Source organism: Tauraco erythrolophus, chromosome 15 (assembly GCF_009769465.1).
Source record: "Tauraco erythrolophus isolate bTauEry1 chromosome 15, bTauEry1.pri, whole genome shotgun sequence".
NCBI classification, from domain to species: Eukaryota; Metazoa; Chordata; class Aves; order Musophagiformes; family Musophagidae; genus Tauraco; species Tauraco erythrolophus.
In genome coordinates, this window is record NC_141479.1 from 1,394,545 (window position 1) to 1,422,376 (window position 27,832).

The 27,832-nt window shown below is 48.9% G+C and overlaps 1 protein-coding gene across 2 annotated transcripts; it reads left to right on the forward strand.

The window, feature by feature from the left end:
• Positions 1-1,016: 1,016 nt before the first annotated feature.
• On the forward strand, positions 1,017-20,808 carry ZDHHC1 (zDHHC palmitoyltransferase 1). Of its 2 annotated transcripts, none has more exons than XM_086621110.1 (10): positions 1,017-1,235; positions 4,055-4,230; positions 5,558-5,659; positions 6,445-6,569; positions 6,914-7,072; positions 10,678-10,790; positions 17,677-17,762; positions 18,634-18,727; positions 19,642-19,750; positions 20,273-20,808. In XM_086621110.1, the coding sequence occupies exons 1-10, from the start codon at positions 1,017-1,019 to the stop codon at positions 20,806-20,808; spliced, it is 1,719 nt and encodes a 572-aa protein (XP_086477236.1). The 2 variants fall into 2 exon arrangements, with proteins under 2 accessions (XP_086477236.1, XP_086477237.1); XM_086621111.1 differs by having other exon boundaries at positions 10,678-10,775.
• Positions 20,809-27,832: the final 7,024 nt, after the last annotated feature.

Genomic DNA, 27,832 nt, shown 5'->3' on the forward strand with positions numbered 1-27,832 from the left:
ACTCCTGACCCGCCACCTGGGTTGCTCTCCCTAGTATCCGTTACACCCGAGTTCTCTGTGAAGCAGAGCAGCCCAACTCTCTGTTGTTAAAAGCTCATCCTGGCTCCATGACAAGCGAAAAGCAACAACTGATAATCCAACACAAACTGAAAAAAGGAGAAATCACTTTTGAGCTGGTAGCTGTTGTGCAAACAGGAATCATAAACTCAGGAAATTTAGAGGTTACGGTTTGTAACTCATCTTTGCAGTTAAATCTTGCTTTCTCCTGCCAGGAGTCCAGACATTGTGGGACAGCTGAATAATCAAGCTGCTTCCTGCATGGATGTCCTGCATACATAACCTTCTGCTTTGTTCTTCTAGCAACGGCCTGCTTTACGCTTGTGTTGTGGAGTAACTCCTGCTTCTTTTCCCCTTTTGGTCATTAAATTATCAGTTCACTTTTTCAGCTTCTAGTCTTTCCACTTCCTTTGCTGCTGACAAAGGAGGCTCTGTTTTCTTGGATGCCATGTCATGCTAAATTGCTGTTCCAGACCACGTACTCCAGCGCAGCCACCCGCTCTCACGACTCATCTTGGCACTAGCTGGAAGGAAAACATGGCATATCTGGGAGAGGTGAAAACAGTTGTTCTGCCGTCATCCATGACAGCGTTCTGACATGAACACATCCCCAGACCACAGCATATCATACTCCATCTCCGGACTGCCACCAAAATACCCTTTTTAGGTCTAGATCCATCAAAGACTGGCAAAACCTGCAGGTTTTACTTAGCTGAAAGTCTGGGGTGGTGTTGTTTCACGCAGACATCAGCACTTGCTTTTAGAGTGTGTAATTGGCTTTTCCCTTTTGTTCCTATCGATCACAAATGCCCTGTGCGGAGAGAAGTCTCTCCTCAGGTGAATCATCGTTTTAATCTCTCCAACTTTCTGTCCCCCTTGGAGCACATCTCCAGGACTGGGGCTCAGTCACGACAGTTTTGTATCACGTGTTTTTCATTTTCCGTTTTTGATTTCTGTAGATGAATATCTGCAATAAACCTCCTAATAAGACAGCTCCAGAGAATTTGGACGAAGCTGTTCCCGAGGTGCAGGTCCAACGTGCTCGAAGGAATGGCTGGAGCTGGCCTCTGCACATTTTCCAGATTATTGCCTGGCTACTGTACCTCTTCTTTGCCCTGGTTGGCTTTGGAATCCTGGTTCCTCTCCTGCCCCACCACTGGCTGCCCGCTGGCTATATCGTATCCTTTGCTCAAGAGGAGAACATGGACTGTAATAAACTATCAGTGGGATTTTCTTAAAAATAGTCCTTAAGTGGCATAGAATCATAGAATCATAGAATGGTTAGGGTTGGAAGGGACCTCAAAGATCATCTAGTTCCAACTCCCCTGCCATGGGCAGGAACACCCTCCACTACACCAGGTTGCCCAAAGCCTCATCCAGCCTGGCCTTGAACACTTCCAGGGATGGGGCATCTACAACTTCTCTGGGCAACAGAGCCAGAATTTTTTTCTGAACTGTAGCCATAATCTTGATCTTCTCCTGTTTATAAAAAACAGTTATTTTGAGATCCTGTCAGCCCTTCAACTTTAGGTAGGTCACAAACGTTCTGCTTGTCTTCTTCATCACTCTTTGTTATCTTTGCCTTCGAGGCTCTTCTGCTGTCTACCTCTACTTGTGTGTCTCCTTTTCTTTATATTATTCTTCCACAAGTATGCTGCAGGGTTTGAGGGAAGTCGTACTAGAAAAGCCCCTCCTGAAACATCCTTGCCATGATGGGCAGCCACACCACCCCGGGCTGCCAGAGTGAGTCTTGAAAGGTGGCTTTGGATGTTTGTGGTTTTGCGGGGTGGTTGCTTGTGATCGCTGGCAGCTGATCTTCTCCCAGGACCCTCCCCTGTCCTCTGTAGAAAATCTGTGAGTGAAAGACAAGGTGGTGTAGTGTGAACCTCAGAGGAGAGGTCTGTCGTGGGACAGCCTCGAGCAGCAGTTTAACACACATCTAACTGTCTTCTAAATGTGGGCAGGTTCAGAAGATGAGGTGCTTACACTGTGAAGGCATCTGTCTTGTGTGCTGTCCACCAAAGCCTAACTCAGTCCAGCCTGATGTGTTTTCTACCTCCTGTCCTCAACCCACCTCCCTGGAGCTGCGCGTCCTTCCTAATCCTGCAGCTGGGAAGGAGACAGGGCATGCTGGGGAGCAATCCCAGTGCTCCCAGTGCCACCGCATACTGTCACCTGTGCCCAGGTGACCAACTTCCTCAAGGCGAGGACTAGATTGTCTGGGGAGTGGCAGACTGGAAGAGGGTATCCTGAGATTTGAATTTTGTACTCTAACAAGCTGGTGAGTGTTTATAATGTGTTTGCTTTTGTCATCTCTCTGGTAATGTCTTCCTGGTGAAAATAAAATTTTCTTAGCAGAGCGAGGTAACCAAGAAATATTATAGAGGGAATCTTGGGAAAAGTTCTGAAGAGATGAGATACACACTTATATCATTTATACATCTGATTTATGTATGCCCATGGAGCCTTTGATATGTTTGGGATGCTTTTGCTTGTCATTGTTTTAGTTACACTGGCGTGATTTAGGTGTAAATGTCATTAGATTGGATGTAAGAAAGTATCATTTAGATTGGATATAAGAAAGGAATTTTTCACTCTGAGGGTCATGAGGCACTGGAACAGGTTGCCCAGAGAAGCTGTGGCTGCCCCATCCCTGGAAGTGTTCAAGGCCAGATTGGATGAGGCTTTGGGCAACCTGGTGTAGTGGAAGGTGTCCCTGCCCATGGCAGGGGGGTTGGAACTAGATGATCTTTGAGGTCCCTTCCAACCCTAACCATTCTGTGATTCTATGATTAGGTCGTGGTGGTCTTATGTCTACTTATCTTACCCAAATCCTTGGTATTATCACAGTTCAGACCTCATGAATTTGACTACCAGATAACCTCATAACTCAGTCTAAAGTCGTTTTAATTCAACAGATTAGTGTATCCCAAAGTTTTACTGCCCGTTAATAAAGTGCTAATATCTCTTCTTCATCAAAGCAAATCCTTTTTTGTTCTGCTACACCAGTCATCAGAGCTCCAGTGACCCAGAACTCTCAAAGACCTCCTTTTTTCCTTACTACACTCCTCCATTTTCCGTAGACCCTAGTATGATCAGTGATTTGCACATCTGTGTGTGTAACAAATAAAGGTGCTCACTGGGGGGCTTTGGGCAACCTGGTGTAGTGGAAGGTGTCCCTGCCCATGGAAGGGGGGTTGGGACTGGATGATCTTTGAGGTCCCTTCCAACCCAAACCATTCTATGATTCTATGATTCGATGTTGAGAAGCAAACTCTGGAGCACAGCGGTACTCCAGGCACGCGGGGTTGCTGCATGGTATTTGGATATTCTTCCCAAATATGAGCAGTGACCGCAGGAGTCTGATCAGAAGTACTGCTAAAACGTGTTTGCTCTGGCTTGTTACTGCATTTAGAAGGAACAATCCCAACAGGCGACGTTTCAGGAAACGGCGACAAATCCCGAATACTGTCTGTACATTGTGTAGGAGCCTACTTTAAAGGGGCGACCTTCTTGGGATTGTGACTAAGGAAAAGGAAGCGAGGTGATCAGTACTAGTTCCTTCACATGACTTTTTTTTTATTTTTTATTTCTTGGAAGTTTGGTCTTGTAAAGGGGTGTATGCATGGCCTTAACTGACTGTTCTTTCCAAGGAGTCTCTATGGACTAAGAAACATGGGCCTATGCCAGCAGTCTGCATGTGGGGCCGAATTCTGGTAAGTAAAGGTAATTTTTAAAAACTCCCATGCTAGGGAGGATGTTTCTGTGAGGCAGAGTAGTACTTGTCCCTGTAGATTTAGTTGTCTTTTTCCAGAGGATATTTATTACAGTGCAAACATCTTTGTTAATAAAGCTCAGATTAATGTGCTGCATTTATATAGATTTATATAAATTTCAAGGTCTAAGCCATGTATTTCTCATCTGTGTGGGCTTTGTGTATTAAAGATAAAAATACATGTATTAAATCACTCATACAATCCTTAACTGTGTACTTCAGTGTCCAGGAGTGTGTTTTATCTACCATTTAGTTGTTCATCTTACTGCAGTCTCCATTGATCCTGCGGATGCCAATGTGCGAGAAAAAAACTACCTGGGGCCTCTGGCCACCTTCAATCGTAATCAGCATGCACATGTCATTGAAAACGATCATTGCCATGTCTGTGATGTCAATGTGTAAGTATCTTCTCTTTTCCTTCTACTCCTCTGTCTTCTTCACCATTACACGTCACCATTAGTGTTAGACTGTAAGGTTGAGGTTGAGCCCCTGAAGCTCTATAGTACGAGTTAAACTTCATAGAGTCACAGAACGGTTTGGGTTGGAAGGGACCTCCAAGATCATCTAGTTCCAACCCCCCTGCCATGGGCAGGGACACCTTCCACTACACCAGGTTGCCCAAAGCCTCATCCAACCTGGCCTTGAACACTGCCAGGGATGGGGCAGCCACAGCTTCTCTGGGCAACCTGTGCCAGTGCCTCACCACCCTCAGAGGGAAGAATTTCTTCCTTCTATCTCATCGAAATCTCCCCTCTTTCAGTTTAAAGCCATTGCCCCTTGTCCTTTCACTGCACACCCTTGTCCAAAGCCCCTCTCCAGCTTTCTTGTAGCCCCTTTAGGCACTGGAAGGCTGCTGGAAGGTCTCCCCAGAGCCTTCTCTTCTCCAGGCTGAACAGCCCCAACTCTCTCAGCCTGCCTCCGTAGCAGAGGTGCTCCAGCCCTCGCAACATCTTTGTGGCCTCCTCTGGACCCGCTCCAGCAGCTCCATGTCCTTCTGATGCTGGAGACCCCAGAGCTGAACGCAGCACTGCGGGGGGGTCTCAGGAGAGCAGAGCAGAGGGACAGAATCCCCTCCCTCAACCTGCTGCCCACGCTGCTCTGGATGCAGCCCAGGACACTGTTAACTTTCTGGGCTGCCAGCGCATGGTGCCGGCTCATGTTGAGCTTCCCATCAACCAACACCCCCAAGTCCTTCTCCTCAGGGCTGCTGTCATTTAATTCACCCTATGGCAGGGTTCAGTTAATTGGGTAGGTGCGCACTGTCAGATGTGTGCCTGGTTCTGTGTTTTATTTAATTGCTCACATGTTGTGTGGGGAGGACTGTGCTGTTCTGTGTTATCTAGATGGTGTTTGACCTAGCAACGTGTAGTGTCCGTGTCTGTGCTTGTATCTGCCTAGATGCTAATACCATAGCAGGAAATACTGGGAAGGCAGACCGTAATATTCAGCTTTGCAGAATTGCTAAAGGGTTTCAAAGAAGAAATCCATGACCTCCAAATTAGGAATCACGCAGTGCACTGAAAAGGCAAATTTTGCAGTGTTTGGGATTGTGGTCCCACGATGGCCCACACAGCCGATATGTTTGGGTGTCGAAGTATTCCTGATGTAGAAAGTTTCCTCCCTATTACCAGGATCTCTCCTGCTCTATCCCCCTGTATTTGTGCCACTGGAAAGCCGCAGTAATGAGCTGGTGCTGCCATGCTAACACCACCCTTTCTTTGGCAGGAGTGCCAAGTCGAAGCACTGTAGAACTTGTAACAAGTGTGTGTGCGGCTTTGATCACCACTGCAAATGGCTCAACAACTGCGTGGGAGAGAGGAATTACTGGTAAGAGCCTGGCATTGGGACTGGAGAAGAGCACTGCATCAATAATGTCGCCCCTTTCTCTTCCCAGGATTCTCCTGCGTCTCAGTCCGGTCTGTACTCAGCCACACAGACCCCGGCTGAATAAAATCAGTCATGAGAAAACTGGATGGAAAATGCAAGCCTGGTTATGGCATCAAAATAACCAGGGATAAAACTCCTACACTTAAAGCTTTGTAGCTGAACGTCTACGAGCAGAAACAGAGAACGCAAAAGCTCATGGGATGTAAATTGGACGTCCTTAATGCTTCTGAGAGCTGGAGCGGGAATGGAACCATGATCTGTTCCCGTCTCTGAAACAACCTGGATGCAGATTGCATGCTTTCCCTGCGAGACTTGCCAACTGGCAGCACGTAGGCACCTGTAATCCGTGCCAGGTTTAAGATAAAGAGTAAGGAGGCTATCGCTGATTATGGCTTCTCAGCCTGTTTTCCTGCACTAAAGCCACACGGAAAGCAAAGGGTTGTTACTGCTGGGTGCCACGTCACGCTGCCTTCAGATTTTGTGCAGGCAGCTGTCTGTCCTGGATATACCTGGTTTGTAGCCACAGTTGCTCTACAGGGTCATGGTTTAGTCCCTCTGGGGAAGAGATCAGGACTAGGACTGTTATCCAGTATCTATCACAAGTGTAAGAAAGCGTCTCAGTGATTTGGGATAGCTGTCTGTATCTCCGTCTTTATGAGAGGCTGGGATTTTGAACAGTACGTGTGATGTTGTTGAAGCCAATCAGATTTCTCACTTTCTTGCAGGCTCTTTTTGAATAGCGTGTTATCTGCCATTCTGGGCCTTGGCCTTCTGCTGCTCGTCGCTTGCTACGTCTTCGTGGAGTTCTTCGTTGACCCCACGATGCTTCGCTCTGACCAGCACTTTGATGGTACTAGCAGTGCTTCAGTTGAGCGTCCTGGGAATCAGCCGGCGTATCTCCATACGGGCTTGGATTCCGTGGGCTCTCCCACTGAGGAGGATCTCCATTCCTTACTCCTTCAATTTGATATTTCAGCCAGAGCATCTCTGCTCAGCTGGACGGAATGTCTTTCCTTCCAGAGCTGACTAACGGCTCTTCCTAAAAGACCTTGCAGACACAAGATTTCTTAAGCCTCCAGTACACAATGAGTCTGCAGCTACTTTTGAGTTAACAATATTTCCAGCTGTACAGTTTAGTTAGAGATGTTTAATACCTGGACCATCTACTTCCCTCCAACTCTTTTTGTTTCACAGCTCTGAAGAACCACACGGACCACTGGTTTGTGTTTCTTCCTGCGGCTCCTGTTGAGACTCGGGCACCTGCCATTTTGGTCACGGCTGGGATTTTTATTCTTCTGAGCCTCATGACCGTGATCCTGCTAGGCCACCTCTTGACCTTTCACATCTATCTCAGTAGGTATTGTGTTGCTGTCATCTGCATCCTCATTTCATTTTCTCTTAGCTGCTTCTACTCATTCTGTACTCACCGTGTGTTCACTCGTGTCACAAATATACACACATTGTGCAAGATTGCCATTGAAAAGGTAGAAGATTTGGGTTTAATGTTATACTTCTGATTTTCCACCAGTACCAAGTAGGCTTATCAGTGTATGTGCAATGTGGGGCTTGCGTTGGGCCTGTGCATTCGTGTGTCTAAGCTATGTTTTCCTAGAACTGAAAGCACCTGGAAGAGCAGTAGAGAGGCCAGGTGGGATGAAGTGGTTAATTCCAGCTCAGTGCCAGTGATGGCAGATTGAGATTGGCTCCACGTATGGGCTTTTTATGAGTCTCTTCACTGTGCTCCCCAGTACTTCCATTGTGCGAGAGAGCCTGTTTCTTCGTTACCTCGGAGGAATGCAGATGGCATTGATCTAAATTTCTAATAGGAGGCCTGGCGTCCAGGTCAAGGTTCCTTTGTGGAAGTTGTACCATATCATCACAAAATGACTTGTGGAATTCAGAGGAAGAGGTTTTCAGAAAGGCTCCTCGGTAGATCTCCTACTTGTTGCTCTGTCCAGAAGGGATATTTGCCGACAGAAGCTGTGGCTGCCCCATCCCTGGAGGTGTTCAAGGCCAGGTTGGATGAGGCTGTGAGCAACCTGATCTAGGGGAAGGTGTCCCTGCCCATGGCAGGGGGGTTGGAATGAGATGATCTTGAAGGTCCCTTCCAACCCAAACCATTCCGTGATTCTGTGTTTGTTTATGTACGGATGGGCATCAAAACCCTTTTTTCAGCCATAGTCTAAAATGAAGCCAATGCTGTTTGGCTGCCTGACATAAGTCATGATGAGAAAAGGTCTTGCACTTGCAGTAGTCAGTGGTGCCAAAGCTAGGGAAGAAGGGGTGTGGTGGGAGAAGAACGAGGATGGCGGTTACAGGAGATCCTTGGATGGATTTTTAGGTGGTCAGTTAACAGCGATGCAGGTGCCAAGACAAACTAGGTCAGCACGAACCAGTGCAGTTCCAGAAGCAAAACAGTTACAGTGCTCAAGTGGAGGGTTTGATGGATGAGTGTCCCGCAGCTGACATGAACGTTACAGGCAGCGAGGTCATTGACCATCGTTTTCCGTTTGCAGCCTCTTTGTTAACTTTAAATTTGGTCCCGCTGCAATTTTGCTTTCCTGGTGGAATTGCGAGTTGACTTTGCTGGGTTAACGACGATGCCTGGAGATTTCAAAGGTCGATCTAGCAGTGTAGAAAGACTAAAAGCATAACAAAGCTGGGGCCGCTCCGGGAAGATTTCCTTTGGATCAAAAAGAAAGGATTATCCGGTTTAACACTGCAGCATTTATCCTGTCTTTGGGTGCAACTTCCACAAGAGGGTGCTCCCTGCTTGGGATAAAGACGTGATTTCTCCTGTGAAACAGGAACGTGCGTTGTTGCACCAGTTCTGCTCTGGCTTTGGGGGATTTTTTTTGTCGCTCTTGTCTTGAGGTGATTTTTTTTTTTTTTTTTCTCTTTCAGAATAAATTTTGAGCCAAATTAACTTTTATTTCTGACCCGATTTTCAATTTGTATGCCTCGCGTGGAAACGGAACTTAATTATTGCTGATTTTTGTTGACATTGTACTGAATTAAAATCTGCTACCCTATTGAAACGGGTTCCAGCTGTGCAGGAGCGTGGTGTGTAAGTCCTTGCTTAAAGGTGTTGCAGCCTGTGTGGTGTGTTACAGAGGAGTATGCATGACCCTTACAACTGGGATTCGGGGAGACAGACGAGGTGTATCTGGTTTGAACTCCTCTTATTTCACACACGTGATTGTCGATAGTCTCATCTGAATGCTTTAAGGTAGGCAGTGTTGGAATGAAATATCTAACCCATTTTGGGACTAGAAATGCAGTTTACTGATCAAAATGTAATTATGGTTCATGAGTATTTCTTCATGAACTTTTCTTTTTTTTCCGTAATTAAATTACGGAAAGAAAATAGCACTGCTGTGAGTGGTATTGCCTCCAAGTTTCACGTTTTAAAAACTCTTCAATCAGGTATGACTGTCAAAGTTTGGAATCTAGCTTGCTTACAAGCACAGTGAAATTTTCAGAATTACTGTCCTGATTTTCACTGCTCACAGCTATCCCCCAAAAGGAAGGAAGTAGGTTATTCTCAAAATAGTAGTTCCATGTGTTCGAAATCACCTGTCTCGATTCAGCCTCACTTCTAGAGGCATTCAGGGAAGCGTGCCACTTCAGAAGCTTGGCAGGACGTTTTTTTTTTTCCCTTCAACACTGAGAGACCAATAGGCATAATAAAAAGGAAAAAACAGTAGGAAAAATAGGAAGGGAATATAGGGAAGGATACGGAGCTCTTCGCAAGCTATGATTGTATGTTGCACAGTATGTGCTGCAGCGTTTTCTGGCCAGACAAGTGCAGTATTTTTTAACTGAATAGCTCTAGTAAAATATTTTAAAAGTTACACTGTTAAGTATTCAGAAACCAATGAATTCTAAATTAAAAATGGTTTATAGGCCTTTGCTTATGTTTCTCAGATAAAGCACCCAGTACCATTCTAGGAACATTTGCCAGCACCCTGCACTGTCCTCGTTAAGTGCATTCACTAATCACTTGGCTGCAGGCTCGCATTCATTTTTATGGTCTGGCTTCCTGGCCAAATGGATCTTGAATTCTTAATTCTTCATAAGGGCATTACTTTAACAGGAGGGGCACCTTCTCCTCTGCTCTCCCCTGCTTCCCTCTGAAGTAGTCGTGTATTTAGGGCATGGTTTTAGGAGGTAAGATATTACTGATATGGATGTCTTCAGGCAGAGGAAGGATTTTAGTCTGGGTGTCCCATAACCTGGGTACCTGCTTTAAGTACTATGCTACCATGAAAAGGAGGAAGGACTACCAGACTGCACTAAAAACCTTCAGCATCCATTTCTGGGTTTTGTGCTCTAAAACACTTGCTGTAACAGAGTCATTGTGGGATGAGTGTCTGAGTTTTGGATTCTCGTAACGGTTTGGGTCTCATGAAGAAACCAAACTGCTCAGAAACGTCACTCATGGAAGCAGATGTGTTTGTGTTTGTATGAGCAACATAAAATCAGGCACATGTGAACTCTGAGCAGGTCTATTTGGCAAGTTGGGCATTTGATGCTCACTGTTTTGGACACTTAAGTGTCTCAGTCTCCTCTACGGGACACACTAATGTGCTGAATTTCTTTTTTCTGTTTAGCATCACTTACCTTCTGATTACTCACTGCACTTTCTGTATGATACAAATCTTACCCTTATTGGGTACAAATGATGGATTTGCTGTGAAATGAGCTGAACAGATTACTACAGTACAGAAGGCTGTACCGTGTATATGAGACTTTAGAAGAATAGTGGGACTGTGTTGTGACAATGGCAGGAAAGGATCTAGAAAGATGTAAAGTGCAAAGATACTTTTAGCTTAGAGTATCAGCCTTTTCATGTTTATAGTTACTATCTGATTGTACAGTTATTCAGACTGTTTGTGTAAGTGTGATCAGGGAGTGGCCTTTCCTGCGCTGACAGCTCTTTCTTTCTTTCCTCCCAGTGTGGAACAAACTGACTACGCACGAGTACATCCTGCAGCAGCGTCTCCAGCAAGAGGTGGAAAAGATAGACAAGCAACTGGAGCCTTGTCCTTCCCAAGTGAGACCCAGTCAGGTACTTGTCGTACTTTCAGGCCATTTCTCAAAAACAGCCTCACTTGTCCGCAGTGTAAAGTTTGTTTCACTTTTGCGAGCTCCCCATTTTAGAGGCGGTTGCTAAAGATAAGACTTTAGAGGTACTTTGGTGGAGTTGAGTAGGATGTGAGAGAGAGTAAGGGCTGTAATTCGATGAACACTTCAGGCATGAGCAAGTACTGCTTTCAAAGGAATCAATCCCACCCACTGTCTTCCTCCACCACTTGCTTTGGGCGCTGCAGTATCTGTTCTCTCCTGCCAACGCAGCTGTTTGTTTGTTACAGTCATGCAGTGAACAGGGTGGGGGAACTCATCTGGGTAAGAATAAACTTATGAAAAAAATAGTTGAGCTCGTGTTTAGCTGGCCCAGCTCCCTCCCGTTTGGTTCACCAAGCAGTCACATCGTGCCTGCGTCAGCACGAGCGAGGGTGACTAAAGAGTGAGAAGGGTCCTGCCACTGGAAAGGACAGGACCATCTGTTTGGGTGGCTGGCTTATGTGTATCATGACTGAAAGTGAGACAAGCTCTAAGGCTGGAGAAACTGAGGCTAATCATCGAGCAGCTAATAATACCAAATAATCTAATCATCTTGAAAAGGAAAAGGACACCAATCGTGTTCAGAAACGACCTGCATATCTGCTTTTCTTTCAATCGAGTCTACATAGTGATAAGAGTCCTTGTGATTGCCGTGGTGTTGATCTGTATCTCTGTAGAAAGAGTTCTACAAGCTCTTTAATGCTGGTACACCCTGCAGTGGCATATATATTTCACTATGAATTGAGAGGTTCAGTGTAATTTATTTTGCTGCAAGGCAGCTTTATCCCTGGAGTTACTCAAAATTTGACTGGACAAATTCTGTACTGGCTTTAACAGGGGTTGGACTAGAAACTCCCAGAAATTATTCCTAATCTAAATTATTCTGCAATTCTGTGAGCTTCTGTAACTCCATCTAACTTTATGCAAGTAAGTTACCTACTATACAACCAGTTTTCTATTTCATAAGAAATTAATTAAATCCAAGCTTCATCCAAGTATTCTGTGTAGAGATACTGGGATATCTCTGGACTCATTCATAGTTTTTCTCAATCAAAGCAAAGGGGTAAATGAGCTAATTCCCTTTCGTATAATATGGAGACCCCAGCTTTTCATATATGTTTTTTTACTGCCTTGGAAATGCTGAATTTTCAGTTTAAACACAGGTTTCCATAACAACAAAAATATTTGGCACTTTGTCTGGTAGAGCGTTGCTTACCATGAAAATTAAAACAATAATAAAGCATCAGCTCTAACCATTTCCTAGTTACTGACTTTTGATTGATGCTGAAAAGATATTTGAACTGAATGGGGGGGGGGGACTCTGTGTGTCTGCACATTTGGGATGTCGCCATTCACCGATGTTCTCCTGTCTGCGCTGGTGCTTGTCTAGATACGTGTGAGCGTGGTTAATTTGAAGCAGCAAGCCTGGGAGAAGCAGGGTGAAAGGGAGTGCTGTGTTTCAGGACTGCAGTTAATACCTTGGGGAACAAGAAAGACTGGATGATGCCCAGTAACGTTGTTAAGAAAAATGTTAAGCCGCCAGATTTGCCTTGTTTCTTACATAGCAACCAGAGATAAACACAAACAAATAGATTGGAGTAGGAGTAGACCAAGTGACTTGCCTTCTGTGAGCTGTGTTGACTGCAGCCTTCTTTAGCTTGAGCACAGAAATCCTTTGTAATCGATCCAAGATGTTCCCAGAGTAAAATGGAAATCATCCTCTTCCCACTTTTGTCTTAACTGTTCATTTATTTTTAGGGAGTAAGAAGAAACATGTGTTTCCCCTTTAATCCTTGGGTTTCAGCCTTATTCACGCTTGGATGTTGGTTTTGGCTTCGGTTTTCCATGTTTGTCTGTGCTTAAGTCTTGGGCTATGGGTCAGGTTAGAGGATTCTTGTTCAGGTTAGAGGGTTCTTATGTGCTTGTGGAATCCTTCTCAGAACATGCACAAAGTAAAAGCCCTAATTTTGCATGCTTCAGTGCTTAGATGTCACACAAAATGCAAAACACTTGGACAAAACCAGCCTTTGCCTCTATTACTTTGCCCAAAGCAACATGTGCAAGTAACATTTTTTTCTCTGTAGGCAGTTGCATAGCAGTCCAAAGAAATAGGAACTGAACCAAAACCGATGCTTTCATGCAGAATTGCATTCGTAGCAGGGAGCTGAGGCCAGCTGGGATGTGATTTTTTTTCACATTCCGAAAGCTTTGAACTTGCTTTCGACACTGATTCGGGTTGGTGAGGTTTGATTTTAAATAATAGACCTGGATTTTACTCAGCTTCTCTCGCGTTTGCAATATTGCTTCTCTCTTCCAATGTCTGGCTAAGATGAACCTGGTCTTCGCTCTATCCTGGTTTTGCTGGGATAGAATCATAGAATCAGTTTTCTGTTCAGAAAAGCTACGTTTCCAAAGTCAGCTGCATTTTTAAGTGGACTGCAGCACTCGATTTGGTGAGAACAAAGTTGATAAGACACCTTGGTTCAGTTTGCAACCAGCTGTGGTGTGCAGGTATCCAGAGTGATCGAGGACTTTTCAACTTGTTTTTGCTCACGATCCAGATGTCCGAGAACCTGGGGGGAGTGTGGCCAGGGCGGTGGACACTTGAATTGGCAGAAGGGTATTCCATACCATGTAACGTCATAGAATCATAGACTGGTTTGGGTTGGAAGGGACCTTCAAGATCACCCAGTCCCAACCCCCCTGCCATGGGCAGAGACACCTTCCACTACACCAGGTTGCCCAAAGTCTCATCCAACCTGGCCTTGAACACTTCCAGGGATGGGGCAGCCACAGCTTCTCTGGGCAACCTGTGCCAGTGCCTCACCACTCTCATTGTAAAAAATTTCTTCAGTAGATCTCATCAAAATCTCCCCTCTTTCAGTTCAAAGCTGTTGCCCCTTGTCCTGTCACGCCATGCCCTTGTCCAAAGCCCTTCTCCAGCTTTCTTGTAGCCCCCTTAGGTACTGGAAGGCTGCTGGAAGATCATCATGCTTGCTATAAATTGGAAAGTTTGTTGGGGACAGGCTCTCATTCTCAGTGGTCACCATCCCTGGAGGGTTTTGCCCATCATTCTGCTCCTGAGGCCAACTCTCTCTCTTCCGGGATTGTGATTTTGGGATTTTCCTGCTCTGGGATCGCTGACCAGGAACAGCTGGATGTTGGTCAAGGGGTGGTGAGCAATTGCACCATACATCACTTGTCTGTGTACATTATTATTATTATCCTTATTATTTTTTAATTTTATTTTATTTTATTTCGATTATTAAATAGTTCTTACCCCACGGTTCTTCCATTCTTTTCCTGGTTCCCCTTCTCAAATGGGGAGGGCTCACTGGATAATAGAACAGCTGGCTGTTGTTTAGCCCCAAATACAGGCTAAACGTAGACAATCTCAGCCTCACCACTTGCAACAAACCAAGTTTCCCTGGGACAAAACTCATTTCTTCCTGTTCAGTTCTGCCTCCCCTCCAGCCAGACAACATTTCGGGGCACTGACTGTCACTGAAGTGGGTGGTAAGAGCAGCTGCAGTGACCAAGAGAGCTGAAACTGTAACCAGGAAACTCGAGGTGGACACAGCTGGGATTCAGCTTCCAGAGGAGGTCTGAGCATGGCCAGGATTTGCAAGGTGCCAATGAAGTTTTGTAGTTTTTGTCACCCTAAGAGAACGTTGTGTTTTTTACTGATCGAGGCTTCTTCTATTTGTTTCTGCTAGGCAGCTCTAATGGTTTGCTTTGCTTTTATGTGGCTGCTTTGGTTGTACATAATTTATTAAAGGCTGAGATGGACAAAATGGATTTTAAATAGCTCTTTCGTTCCCTGCTTGGAAGGAGTTGTTCGTGATATTCTTAAGATGGATCATTTATTAATCTCCTTTGAAACGCCAGTCCTGCAGTCCTCTTTGTACGCTGTGAGCATGGAGTCCTGATTGTTTTCAGGTCCTCTGCATGGTCTTACGAGGATGTCTCCTGCTGCAGCTCATTTCAGCCATGGCCTGCTTTCCTCTGAAAAGACCTACATCTACCCCCCGTACGCTTACAGTGACGAGATTGTGTCTGGTCTCCTTCAGTTGTGACTCAGGTGTGTGAGGCTTGAATGTAAATGTGAAGAATTTCATACCCAAGGAGATTTGAGGGAATATTTAGGTACACTTGGTGTTCTTCCAGTACCTAAAGGGGCTACAAGAAAGCTGGAGAGGGGCTTTGGACACGGGTGTGTAGTGACAGGACAAGGGACAATGGATTTAAACTGAAAGAGGGCAGATTTCGATGAGATCGAAGGAAGAAATTCTTCCCTCTGAGGGTGGTGAGGCACTGGCACAGGTTGCCCAGAGAAGCTGTGGCTGCCCCATCCCTGGCAGTGTTCAAGGCCAGGCTGGATGAGGCTTTGGGCAACCTGATCTAGAGGAAGGTGTCCCTGCCCATGGCAGGGGGGTTGGAACTGGATGATCTTGAAGGTTCCTTCCAATCCAAACCATTCTGTGATTCTGTGATTCATTCGATGATGAGCCATGATCTGACTTGAGTTACAAGTGCTATTTGAAATACATGTGGTCTATTTCTGCAGATTCTTAATCCTGCACTCGGATAAACCCTGCCTGCAATAGCTCCAAATAGCATAATTCTCAAATCAGAAAGTTCTAAAGTTTGGGATTGCTAAACCAATTCCCTTCCAATTTGATGTTACCACCTATAAACCAGCTGCAAATTCCTTTCCACCTCCTTTTATTTCTTTTCTCTTTTGAACACCAGTTAAACTCAGAGCGTGTTACAAAAGGCTCAAGTCTTTCCAGTTTGGCAACTCTCTTATCTAACGATCACACGAGCACCGAGACTCCAGACGCTGATGCCAAGGATGCTCGAAAGCAACCAGTCATTTTGGAAGTATCTCTTCCAGTGTGTGCCGAAGGCTGGCCGGAGTCGATCAGCCCAGTTGTGGATGCCGAGGAGCACAGGAGCTGTAGTCCCCAGTACCCCCTCCCAGCACTTGGCAATACACGTGAGGGGCTTCTGGAGCACAGAGCTTCCAATGGCTTTGTGTCTGCTGGTTCCTCACGCAAACTTTGCTCATTTCTTCTTGAATCCATGTAGCATGTAGCACCTGCAGCATCCTATGGCAGCGAGCGCTCCATGCTGTGTCAAAAATGCAGCCTTTCTGCTGTTTCTTTTGAAGCTCCAACCTGATTTTTTTTTCATTTGATGCTCCCTAAATGATATATTAGTGATACTGGAAACAATTATTCCCCATTTGCTTTCTCCACTCGTATTTCCCTTGCTGTCTGAAGAGCCCTGGCCCATTAGCTGTTCCTTGTACACAAACTGCTTCGTACCTTTCATTGCTCCTGTTGCTCTTCTCTGTACCTTCTTCCAGGTCTTCTGGAGGGGGAAGATGCTGGAACACTATAGAGAATCCAGTTTCCAGGCTGCTGCTGAATTTATTCAATAACATGAGACTATTCTCTGTTTTCTTTTTTTATGCCTTTCCTTTTCATTCCTATCATCTGAAACGATTTCTTGGCTGCCACTGAATGTGCAGCTCCATGAATTCTTTGCTAGTTCAGAGCCCGTTGCTTCGTATGTCCAGTTTACACTGCTTTTCCCACGTGCATCACTCTGCATCTTCAGGTCAGCAATATCAATTTTCGTGTGCCGTTTTATCACCCCGTAATATCTGCAGCTCTTTGTGGGTGGCTTTCATTTGTGTTGCCTTCTGTAAGGGAGCGTCATCACCAAACTTCGTCTCACTGTTCTGCTTTTTTGTTGGTTGTCTATGAGTTTGTTGAAGGGCAGAGGCCCTGGGGCTCTCAGGAACCCACCTGTGGGGTGTCCAACTTTGACTTCATTTTCTCAAGTTTCCTGATCAGACAAATTGGTCTTCGTGAGCTTGTTTAAGCTTTTTTGGAAGCTAATGCCTATCACGTTTAAAATCCCTCTGTCTTTGCCACCTAGGGGTTGCCTTAAAATGTAGAGGTGTCTTTATAGTCGTTGTGCACTAAAATGTTTAAGAGGAAGTTGTCTTGCTAATTATTCGAGTTTAAGAGTGGCTGAAAAGTAGTGTCAAGGTTCTCCTGAGCATGGTTTATCCTTTTTGGCAAGGAAGCTTCATACCCTGCATCCCTTGCTACTCTGACCATCTTAACGGTGTCCTTTTGAGGGTGAGCTGGGAGCCCTTTCCTGTAATGCAGACACTTGGATTTAGGAGGCTTATCCATTAAATCTTCTTATATGTTTATGAAAATATGCAATTTTGAAGTTCAGGATGGCAGTACTTTGAAATCATCTATACCTGAGACAAATCAGCAATATATCACATTCTTTTATTTTAAAAACCAGCACTATTAGCCATGCAGGATTCACACAAGAAACAGAAAATACTTTTATGTTTTTCCTGTATGGTGCATGCTTTCGTTTTCCTCACCTCCATCTTGAATTTGAAAGAAGTTTTTTGCTTTTTTACTTAGCTCCTATGGTTGAACTACATAACTGATGGAGGCTTTAAGTGATATTTTGAATGTGGTTCCAAGAAATTATTAAGCTGGTCTCTGTTAAGTGTGCTCTGATTTGATTTTGAGTCACGTGAAATACTGGCTGCACTAAGTGAATGAATGAGGGACTTGTTATTGTCTCAGTCTTGGTTTTCCATCTTCTTAAGCAGCAGACTCCTGCTGAGTTTCAGCTGGGCTAGCTGTAAGGACAGAAGATGCCCAGCGTGCAGCTGAGGAAGGATGAAGAAGACACCTCTGTAGTGAAAATCCCTCTTCTCCACTCTGTATCTGTATTGGTCGGAAAATGTTAATTCTATTATTTGTTTTTTTTCCTTTTCTCCCTAGGAAGTGGACTTTTTTTCAGGCAACCCTGGCTATACAGACCCTGGTATTCAAGTGGACGAATTCTCAATAATAACTTCAGGAAAAGGGTGAGGAAAGTTATAGACAAGAGTCTCCCAGCAGCGTGTGTGGTGAATGGGAAACTGTCACCAAAGTCACTGATGGACCCTAAGACAAAAGTACTTAGGAGGGTAGGGAGCACCAATGTTTTGACCAAGGCATGGTGAAATCTTTGAGTTTCAGGAGGGTTAATACCTGCAGGAGTACTTGCTTCCCCTCCCCTGGGAAAATATCTTTCCTAGAATACTCTGTTTAGGCTGGTTTATGTCAAAATTAAAGCTGCCTAATTTGTCCTATAATTCGTCTATTGAGCTCATTATAATTAGGTGATGCCAGGTTGTCAAGAGATGAGTCACAGCAGCAAAGATTATAACACAGGCAAGCTCTCATGGGAAAACAGCATCCTGGTCTCTTAATTAATCCTTGCCTACCAATTCGTTTTCCTGGGGAAGGGAGAAGGAACCCATCGTATCTTGCACAGTTGAGCAGGAAAAGTTACCCTGTGGATTTGCTGGGAATGCTGTGCACGGCGAGGGGCGCTGCGGTCAGCACGATGTGCACGTGCAAGCAAAACGGGCGTCAGAGTTGAGTCATAGAATCATAGAGTCATGGAATGGTTTGAGTTGGAAAGGACCTTCAAGATTATCCAGTTCCAACCCCCCTGCCATGGGCAGGGACACCTTCCACTACACCAGGTTGCCCAAAGCCTCATCCAACGTGGCCTGGAACACTTCCAGGGATGGGGCATCTACAGCTTCTCTGGGCAACCTGTGCCAATGCCTCAGCACCCTCAGAGGGAAGAATTTCCTCCTTAGATCTAATCTAAATCTGCCCTAAGGGAATCTGCCCTAAGGAGTCATGCCCAAGGGAATCAGCTTGTGTATCCCCTGTGTGTTTTAGCTTCCCGAAGCTCTACATCCTCAATGATGAAGCGGATCCTGAGCAGAGCTCCTCTCCTGACCTCCCATCTCTGCACATTGCGGTCCCCTCTCAGGTAAGCGGGAGACTCGCTCCGTGCCATAACCTCTGCAGCTGACAATTCTCCCAGTTGCACGGGTGCACACTCCCTCTGGTGCATCCAAGGGCTGCTCTCCTGTCTCGGCTCACGCCTGTGATGGGATATATTCTGCACTTCCCTCGTAAGCTCGCCGTAACACAGCTGTAATGCAACATCTTGCTGCTTCGGCGCAGTTCAGCGACCGTCTCCACGCTGCTTTGTTGATCTAACAAGCTGTGTACGTTTCTGGAGAGCAAAATCCAACAGTTTATATGTTCAAACATGGATGTTAGAGCATCTGCCCAGGGAGAGGTGGCTTGTGTGGATATGAAGCTCGAGTGTAGGAAACAGCTGTCCAAAATCAAGTTTTCTGCACTTTTGATATTCATGTATCTGTGTCCAGATGCTCTGCCCCCATGCTCAAATGGCAGGTGGTGGTGCTCTCCCCCTTTCCCCCAAGCTTATCAATCAAAGTCTTGCCATTTAGATTATAAGAAAAATTCCTTTTTAACTATATTTGTGTTTTGGACAAGATCTCTCTCTCTCGTGGGGTGTCCTGTGCTATGTGACTTTCGGTCCCCTCTTCTAATTTGGCTCTACAAACACATTTGTCCACCAGTGCCTCGTACATTCTTCAGCTGTATGAGACAACAGCTTAAAGGTACCTACACGCAGAGAATCACTGTGTGCAGATGATGTGTCTGTGTTCATGAAATACCTCTTCTCTAGCATTGCTTTTGTAGGAACTCAGTCATAAACTAGAAAATATTCTTGGTCTTTGGTCGTACCTAATGCTCATTATTAAAAATACGAGGAATTAAAAAGAGAGAGCAGTGAAGAAAAATAACTCTGTCTCATTACTTTGGGCTGATGAAGTGACTTCCCTTCTCTTGGGCCACTTGCTTTCACAGCGACAGAAAAAAAGGAGAAAGAAGATGCATAAAGCTTCTTCCTCAGCAATGGACAGCAGATCTACACCACAGGCTGGACCTTGGCCCTCCTTCCCAGATCCCCAGGCAGGTGAGAGCGCACCAGTCAGCTTCGCTGCTCCTGGACTGGATTTCTGGGTGCTGGCACACAGAAACGAAGCGTGTCATGAAAACCCAGCACTGGCAGGAAGTTAACTTGCCTCATGCCTTGCTGGCTGTCGGCTGTTTGGCATGCTTTTGTGATGCTCCTGAACTGGATTTTCGTGCACCTACTATCCTTGCACACGATGGAACAACAGTAATACCAAAGAGTCAGTAAAGAGGATTATAATGCCTGTTTCTCCATTTGTACAGTAGTTTTATTTTAGATTTAGAAGGGAAAATGAGTGCTTCTGAGTGCTTGGAGATACTCTGAAATGATCAGACACTGCTGCGTGTAGAATTCTGTACGTTTTCATATCTAACTTCGCATAAATATATGTATTATTTTCTTTAATAATATGGATCAGCCATATCAGAGTTCCTGGGCTTCTTGATGTCTTTGTGGAGCTGAGGGAATCTCTCTTTCTCTCTCTCTCCTTAAGCTTTCTTCTCCCTTTCTTTCCACCTGTAGACTTCCCAGCCACGGCTGCTCCCACCTCATCTTCCCACAGCCTTCGCCTCTTAGTGCCGGCTTTTCCTCTGCGAGCTGCTGTGCCCCCCAGCACCATCGGCCTCATCCAGGCAGTGGGACTCCCAGCTGACTATCACTCAGAGTCCGCCGAGTCCATGGATGAGATTCCTGTGGTTCAGACTTGCCTCGGGAGCATGGCCCTTCATAGGCCTCCTAAGAATAACTCGAGTGACGCTCAACACTATCCCTTGTCCACAGACAATCCCAGAGGTGACAAGAAGAAGAATCTGTATTCCGGGCACAAAATAAAAAGGAAAAGCTGTCAGCAAGACAGACGAGTGGAACAAAACCTGGAACTTTTTTCTAAGATTCCTGCTGTGTTTGTAAGTGAGAGCAGTGGAGAACCTCACGTCTCCCAGCCCCAGCCCAGTGAGAGCACGTCCGAGCCACACCACAGAAAGTGCACTAGCAAGCAGCGCGTGGGCAGACGTGATCCGTGCTTCAAGGACATAAGGACAAACACCACAGCGGCCTAGCCACCACCTTCCCAAAGCCATAGCCTTTCGGAGCCAAGGCAAGAGGTTCTCCTTCTATCTGTACGTTGCTGTTCCAAGATCTTGACTCCAGTGACTCGTCTTTTTCCCTGGAGGTAGCAACGTCCCTTTACCTGCTGCTGGCCATCTTCCAGCAGAACTAGGTGAGGGGCACGAAAAACCTTGCTTGCCACACTGTTGTTTCTAAGCCAGGAGTGCCCTGAGCCTGGTTCCACTCTCCTCGTCCTGCCCTGGTAGGGATGTGCCCAGGGCCACTGCTGGTTAAGGACCGCAGCGTTAGTACTCCGCGGGGTGCTGAGGGTGTGTTGCTAGAGAGAACTCGAGCACTTTCCATAGGGAAGGGCTGTCCCCTCCTGGCCCTCTGCATGCTGGTACTGCAGGAATGTTCCAGGAGTGCACGTGGGGAAGAACAAGGCTGCAATTCTGCACTTCATCAGCACCCTGGGAACTAAACTTCCCATCTGCCTACACCTGTCAGTCTTTGGATCATGCCCAGGGCCTTCAGCAGGTGGTCAAGAAATAACCTCGGGATTGCCCTGTCCCTGTACCGCTTTCCACTGTGAGCCATCATGCCAAGTCCACCAGCACGTACTCTAAGGCACCATAGTTTGACCTGTTCCACCTTCCCAGCAGCCTGGGGTGCCCCGCAGTGCAGCTTTCTCATCAGAAGCTCTGGGATACAGCAGGTCCTGAAACCTTTCCATTTCCTGCCTTGCCAGATCCACGTTAGTCCAGAGCCAAGCCCGGAGTCTCTGTAGTGCAGAAAAAGTCCCGCACCAGATGCTGGGGCACATAGCCAGTGCCTCGAGTCATGGCACCCTGTGCTGGTGAGGAGGAGCAAAGAGCTGGCTGGGCACCGCGCTACAGCATCTCGGCTTTCCCTGCCCTCCTGGCTTCCCTGGGCAGCATATCCCGTCCCAAATTCCCAGCTGAGCGCTGAGGCTGGGACTCCCAGCGAGCCCAGATCTGCCCAGCAGCCAGCTACCCCCAGAGCCCAGGATAGCAGCTACGCACGCGTCCCGATGGGCCCTGCCACCAGCACGGGTGTGCCTGACGCCGTTTGTCATCTGACGGCCAAGGCATGGCCAGTGCCCCGAGCGCCAGCGGCTGGCTTGGCCGGTGGCACCGTTCCTGGGCAGGGTATCTGGGGACAAGGGCCCTCTGGGCACAGCCGACACGGGACAAACAGAGCTCCCAGGTTTGGTGTACGCACTTCCCAGCCTGGCTGTTCCTGTCATCCAGTGTTCACGCTGGCCTCTGCGCTGCTCTGAGGTCCACGCAAAGTCCACTCTCCCTGGAGCTGGAGGCCCAGATGGATTTCCTTCTGGAGAACTCACTTCAGCAGAGAGGCAGGAAGGTGGCTGCTGTCCGCTGAAAGCCTCTGCCCATTCCAGGAGCACCCCCGAACGGCGGCAGCTGCCCCAGGTCGCCCACGAAGCACCCCAGCACTGTCACCTGGCCAACACCGCGCTGGACGGTGCTCGTGCAGTGGTCAGTTCACGTAGTGGTTGCCTTCAAGGAGAAGGCAAAGTGTTGCAGCTGCTCCTGGAAACACACGATCCTTGCAGAGCTGAGGCTGGAGGAGGAGAGTCCTCCCTTTGCTGGAGGGTTTATGGGATGAGTGTGGCTCAGAGACAGGACCATCCCGGCTGAGCAGTTCCTGGGATGGTGCTTGGGGAAATTCTGGCAAGGCAGTGTGGATACAATCACTGACCCCAGGCTTCTTTGAAGGGCTGTTTTACCATCCTTCTCTGTTGTCAGATTTTTGACTCCTGAAAGAGCCGGAATGAGGAACCTTGAGTCTTCGTTAAATTACGTGAGTCATCGATCAGCAAAGGTGAAGTCTCATGTAGCTGTTGAAGTCCTGATGGCTACATTTGCAGGAGGGGTTGGCCTGTGGTCACGCTCCTTGCAGCTTCCCTTGCCGCTGTGGCCAGTGGTATCCACCAGCAGCGTGATCCTTTGGAAAAGCAGGCATGGGTGGGATCAACACTTGTTGGCCAGCAGACATAGCAATGCTTTTCTGCAGAGACCAGGGCATCTGCTCACTGATGGATCCCGGTTAGACAAAGTCCTCCCAGATGTTTTTCCTCACATATGCTCTCATCTAAGAGAACTACACCCCGCAGCAATGCTGGGCTGAGGGTTTTCAAAGGCCAGCTGTCCCTCCATCAAGAAGGCAGCACTAATTTCTCGCCAGCATGTGCCCCCCAGCAGACCTCATGTGTTTTCTTACCCTTTGTCCATGCAAAAGCAGTCCCAAAGTCATGTATGGAGCTCTTATAGTAGCTCTGTCCACAGTAAAATTTTCTATGCCCTTTGCTAAATAGTTTCCTCCTTTTTTGCAGTCATTAATTTATCTGCCCAGTTGCTGGTCCCCCGGCCTTTCCTTGCGCCTCTGATGTCCCAGCTGGGTTTAGCACCTTAACCCCTGTGGTGTTCTCTCCATAGAGCCCTACAGATATTAGATGGGACTGCCTTCCCTGAGGGGTAGGGGTAGACCACCTTCTCCAGGAGGTACGTATCTCCAGCCTGGTTCCATCGTGCTGCAGGAAGGCTGCTGCGTCCTTTAGGGTGAGAGGAGCCACGTGTCCTGGTCTATCATATGGCCAAGGAAAGAAAGGTCTGGTGTGTCCCGAGGCGGCAGCTTCTGAGCACAAGCTGGGACAGAAAAGGACATCCTGGGATGTTTGCTGGGTCACAGCCTTCTCCAGGAGCAGAGGGTTCACCCTCAGGTTCAACATTTAGTTGTCCTCCACTTCCCAGGCTGTGCTCACCAGCCCGTTGTCCTACTGAGGATAGCCTGTGAGCCCCAAATTCCCCTGCCACACTCGTAGACACCCACCTGAGAAGAGTCTCTGCCCCAGAATCCACGACAACCAGTGCAGACCCCGAGATGCTGCTGGGCTGTCCTGGTTCTATCCTGCCCTGCAAGCTTCCCTGCAAGGAGCAGGAGCCCATGCTTTTGTCAGAGTCCAGGAGGATGCCCTGGAGACCCTGACTTGGGAGGTAAGGAAGACATCCTTCTGCTGCCTTCGGCTGAGACATGGACCATTCTCCCCACTACATCGAGTGCTGGAGGAGGCAGCAAAACGTGCAATTCCTGGTCGGTGCGTTGGGGCAGCTGGATGCTGGGTGAAGGGACAGGCTCCCAGGGCTTCCAGCATCAGACTCTGATCTCCTTAACCTCATAGGCTACAGGCAGGATCGTGTGTGCCACATGGCATTTGGTTTTGGCTGATATTTGTGTTGTCACCACAACTGCATTAAAGGAGGACTTTGAAGATGTGTATCAGGCACCCAAGAGTGAAAATGGTGAGACAGATGGTTTTAGCTCCTGGTTTTAACTCGGTTCCCAGCAAGGATGAACCTTTGCAAGTGTGGTTCAGCATCTCAGCTGAGCTGCTTCATGCCGAGAGGGCTTTTTGCAGCTGCTACTTTGAGATATACACGTGCCCTGAGGACCCTGGTACTGGGTGCTGAGGGGCACGGCTGCAGCACGGGGTGAGGAAGCTCCACAGCACACCCAGTTCCAACCCCCCTGCCATGGGCAGGGACACCTTCCACTACACCAGGTTGCTCAAAGCCTCATCCAACCTGGCCTTGGACACTTCCAGGGATGGGGCAGCCACAGCTTCTCTGGGCAACCTGTGCCAGTGCCTCACCACCCTCAGAGGGAAGAATTTCTTCCTTCTATCTCATCGAAATCTCCCCTCTTTCAGTTTAAAGCCATTGCCCCTTGTCCTGTCACTACACACCCTTGCCCAAAGCCCCTCTCCAGCTTTCTTGTAGCCCCTTTAGGCACTGGAAGGCTGCTGGAAGGTCTTCCTGGAGCCTTCTCTTCTCCAGGCTGAACAGCCCCAACTCTCTCAGCCTGTCTCCATAGCAGAGGTGCTCCAGTCCTTGCATGATCTTCGTGGCCTCCTCTGGCCCCGCTCCAGCAGCTCCGTGTCCTTCTGATGTTGGGGACCCCAGAGCTGAACGCAGCATTGCAGGGGGTGTCTCAGGAAAGCAGAGTAGAGGAGCAGAATCCCCTCCCTCGACCTGCTGCCCAGGGCATGGTTGGCTTTCTGGGCTGCCAACGCACGGTGCTGGCTCGTGCTGAGCTTCTCCTCAACCAACACCCCCAAGTCCTTCTCCTCAGGGCTGCTCTCCATCCATTCTCCACCCAGCCTGTGCTTGTGCTTAGGATTGCTCTGACCCATGTGCAGGATCTTGCACTTGGCCTGGTTGGACTTCACGAGGTTCGCACAGGCCCACCTCTCCAGCCTGCCAAGCAGTCACATTAGGGTACTGCTGCAGAGGCCAGCACGTGGGCAGAGCGCTCCTGGCCACCACACCAGAGGATCGCGATGACCACGAGCTAAGCCCTTGCTCAGCCCCAGGCCAGCAGAGAGCTGGGTGAGGTGACAGCACAAGTCCTGATGCCTTCAGCTCCCCATCGCTATAGAAACATTGAGATCCGGCATCCTGAGCACCTTCTCTAGCACAAAATAAAAGCGTTTTTTTTGCCAGGGCACGAACTCTCTCACCAGCAGGAAGGCAGCACCCCAGCCTGGCCTTTTCTACCATGAGATGCCCTGACTTTTTATTCGGAACAAGCAATGCACTGGCAGGATGGTGGCAGCTCTCCGGAGTCCTCTAAAATCATAACTCACGGTCCCTGGCCGCTCGCCAGCGGCTGTGCCAGGCCTCGCGGTGCCCGCCGTGAGCCTCTCCCCTCGGCGCAGGACGTACGCCCCGCTCGCTTCCATCCTCAGCCACCACTCGAGTTTCTCAGCTTTCCCTTTGAAGTCGAGGGCACCTTCCTCGGGGAAACCAGTTTGGGGGAGTCCGTTCCCGGCTTCGGCGCTTCCACGTGTCCGGAGAGCATCTCACGGGGCTGCCTTGAGCTGCAGGAGGGGACAAGGAGGCTCCTCGCCCGGTGCTGTGCCTGGCAGCCGGGACCCCGGCTCCAGCGGCAGATCCCCCTCGGCTCCGGCACACCCGCACGCCGCCACGGCCGCGGCCGAGCCCCGTTAATGCCGTGTGGACGCGCCGTTGCCGGGGTTACCGTACACATATTGCACAACCTCCCAAACGCTTCCCTTCTGTTTTGTAGCAACTCGTGCCGGAGGAGCAGCCGCTCCTGCCTCACCTCGGCCCACCCCGGAGGCGGCCGAGCCGGCGGCTCGTTCCTGGAACAAGATGACTCCGGTGGGGGGAAGGCTGAGATGCCCAGTGCCGGGGCGGCCGAGAGGCGAAGAGGACGGAGGGTGCTCGGGGCGTTGCGCTTGTGCTCTCTCGGGCATCCTGGAGCGGTCAGAGCCCTCCAGGACTCTGCGGGAAGGTGGGGAGATGGGCACCCCAGCACCCCAACCCTTTGATCCCAGCATCCGGAGCTGTGGCTCGGTGACCCTGAGCTGTGAGTCTCGGTGTGTCCCGGGTAAGTGCTGGAGTTGTGCAGCTTGTTAAGGGGGGGGAGGCAGCCTGGGAACATCCTGAACTTTATTGGAAACCACAAGAAGGGAGAAGTCCCCGAGGAGCTGAGCACGGAGCTGTGTCCGTGCTCCTCCAGCACATGGCAGGACCTGTGCCACCTCCTCCTCAGCTGCTGCCCATGACACGGGCGCTGGACCAAGTCACAGCCTCCTCCCGGGCTTCCTTTTCCGGGCCGAGTGAGGAACAGCGGGAGCCGGCCAAGGACTGTGCTGCGTCCCAACAGAGCCGTCGTGGTGACAACAAACGCACAACAAACCCCGGCCCTTAGGAACCGAAACCCGACCTGCTCATCCCGACCCCGCGGGGCGACTCGCCAGTCCTGGCTCCGTGCCCCGCTCCATGTGCCGCCCCTCGGCTCTCCGGGCTCTGCAGCCCCCGGGGCCGGCTGGAGCTCTGGCAGAAGGGCTGCCAACGTGCCCAGCTCCGTCCTGCTTCCAGAATCTCCGTGAATCTGGGCTCAGGTGCTGCCAGAGCTGCCGTGGGCCGGATGATCCATCCGGTGTTACCTGGGCTCCTCTGCGGAGCTGAGAGCTGGAGGACAAGCAGCCCCAATTATTGCCCCCTCCTTAGAGCAGAGGGCAAGCAAGAAGCTCTTCCCCACTCTCTGTGAGGTGGGACGACGGCCCCAGGTCTTTGCTGGGCTGGGTGGAGGTTGGTTTCACCTCCCACTTCACAACCAGCCTCTGTAACGTCGGAGCCTCCGTGCTTTGGGATCTGCATTCATATTTTATGAAGAGCGGGGAGCGTGTGTGTTCAGGACAGAGTCCTCCTGGTGCCACCTCCACTGTGCAGCAGCCAGGCTCTCTGGCTGTGTCTGAGCTCTACCAGGACAAGCCAGATGGAGGAGAAACACTCGTTGGTGAGGTCTGCCCAGGCTCTGGCATCAAGCTGGTCCAGCCCTACTAGAGGAGCCTCCTCACTTGTCCTGCCCACCCTTGACTGTCCCCTCTGGGATGTCCTTGACACCTGGCAGCCATGGGTTGACCCCCTGCCTCTGGCTGGGCTGTGGAACAGCAACTCCTGCTGATGGAGGGGTCAGGAGGCTGGTTGGGAGGTGACAAAGTGAGGTCCTTCGTGTGGCTGCGACCATCTGGGGCTACCCAAAGTGGCCAGCTGCTGTGGCACATCTGTGTCGTCTGACGCCAGCCCTGCACTCACCACCACCTGAGGTGAAGGTGAAGGCAGTGAGCCCAAATCACAGGCTCGCACAGTTGGCTGATGGTCACCTCTGGAGGTCTCCAGACCCTGCTCCAAGCAAGGATCTGCATGAGCGGGTCGCTCAGAGCTTTGTCCACTCAAGAGCTGGCAACAAGGTCCCAGCGGAGAAGATGTGCCCCTCAGCCAAGAGGGAGAGGTTGTCACTGGGGGTGTACCCCAAAGCGAAGGGCTCTGGGGGCAAGAGCAGAACTGAGATACCCCTGGGGCAGCCCAGCCACAGGGACACCCGCATCCATCCGTGTCGTGCAGCCCTTCTGCCCAGGGCCCAGGGCAGATGGAGACCGCAGGGTGCCAAAGGCTGCCCGGC

Excerpts from the sequence above, each read along its gene's own strand:
- ZDHHC1 (XM_086621110.1), top strand. The coding sequence starts at position 1,017 with ATGAATATCTGCAATAAACCTCCTAATAAGACAGCTCCAGAGAATTTG. Across the intron at positions 4,231-5,557 it reads CATGTCTGTGATGTCAATGT|GAGTGCCAAGTCGAAGCACT; the intron begins GTAAGTATCTTC and ends TTTCTTTGGCAG. Across the intron at positions 7,073-10,677 it reads GACCTTTCACATCTATCTCA|TGTGGAACAAACTGACTACG; the intron begins GTAGGTATTGTG and ends CTTTCCTCCCAG.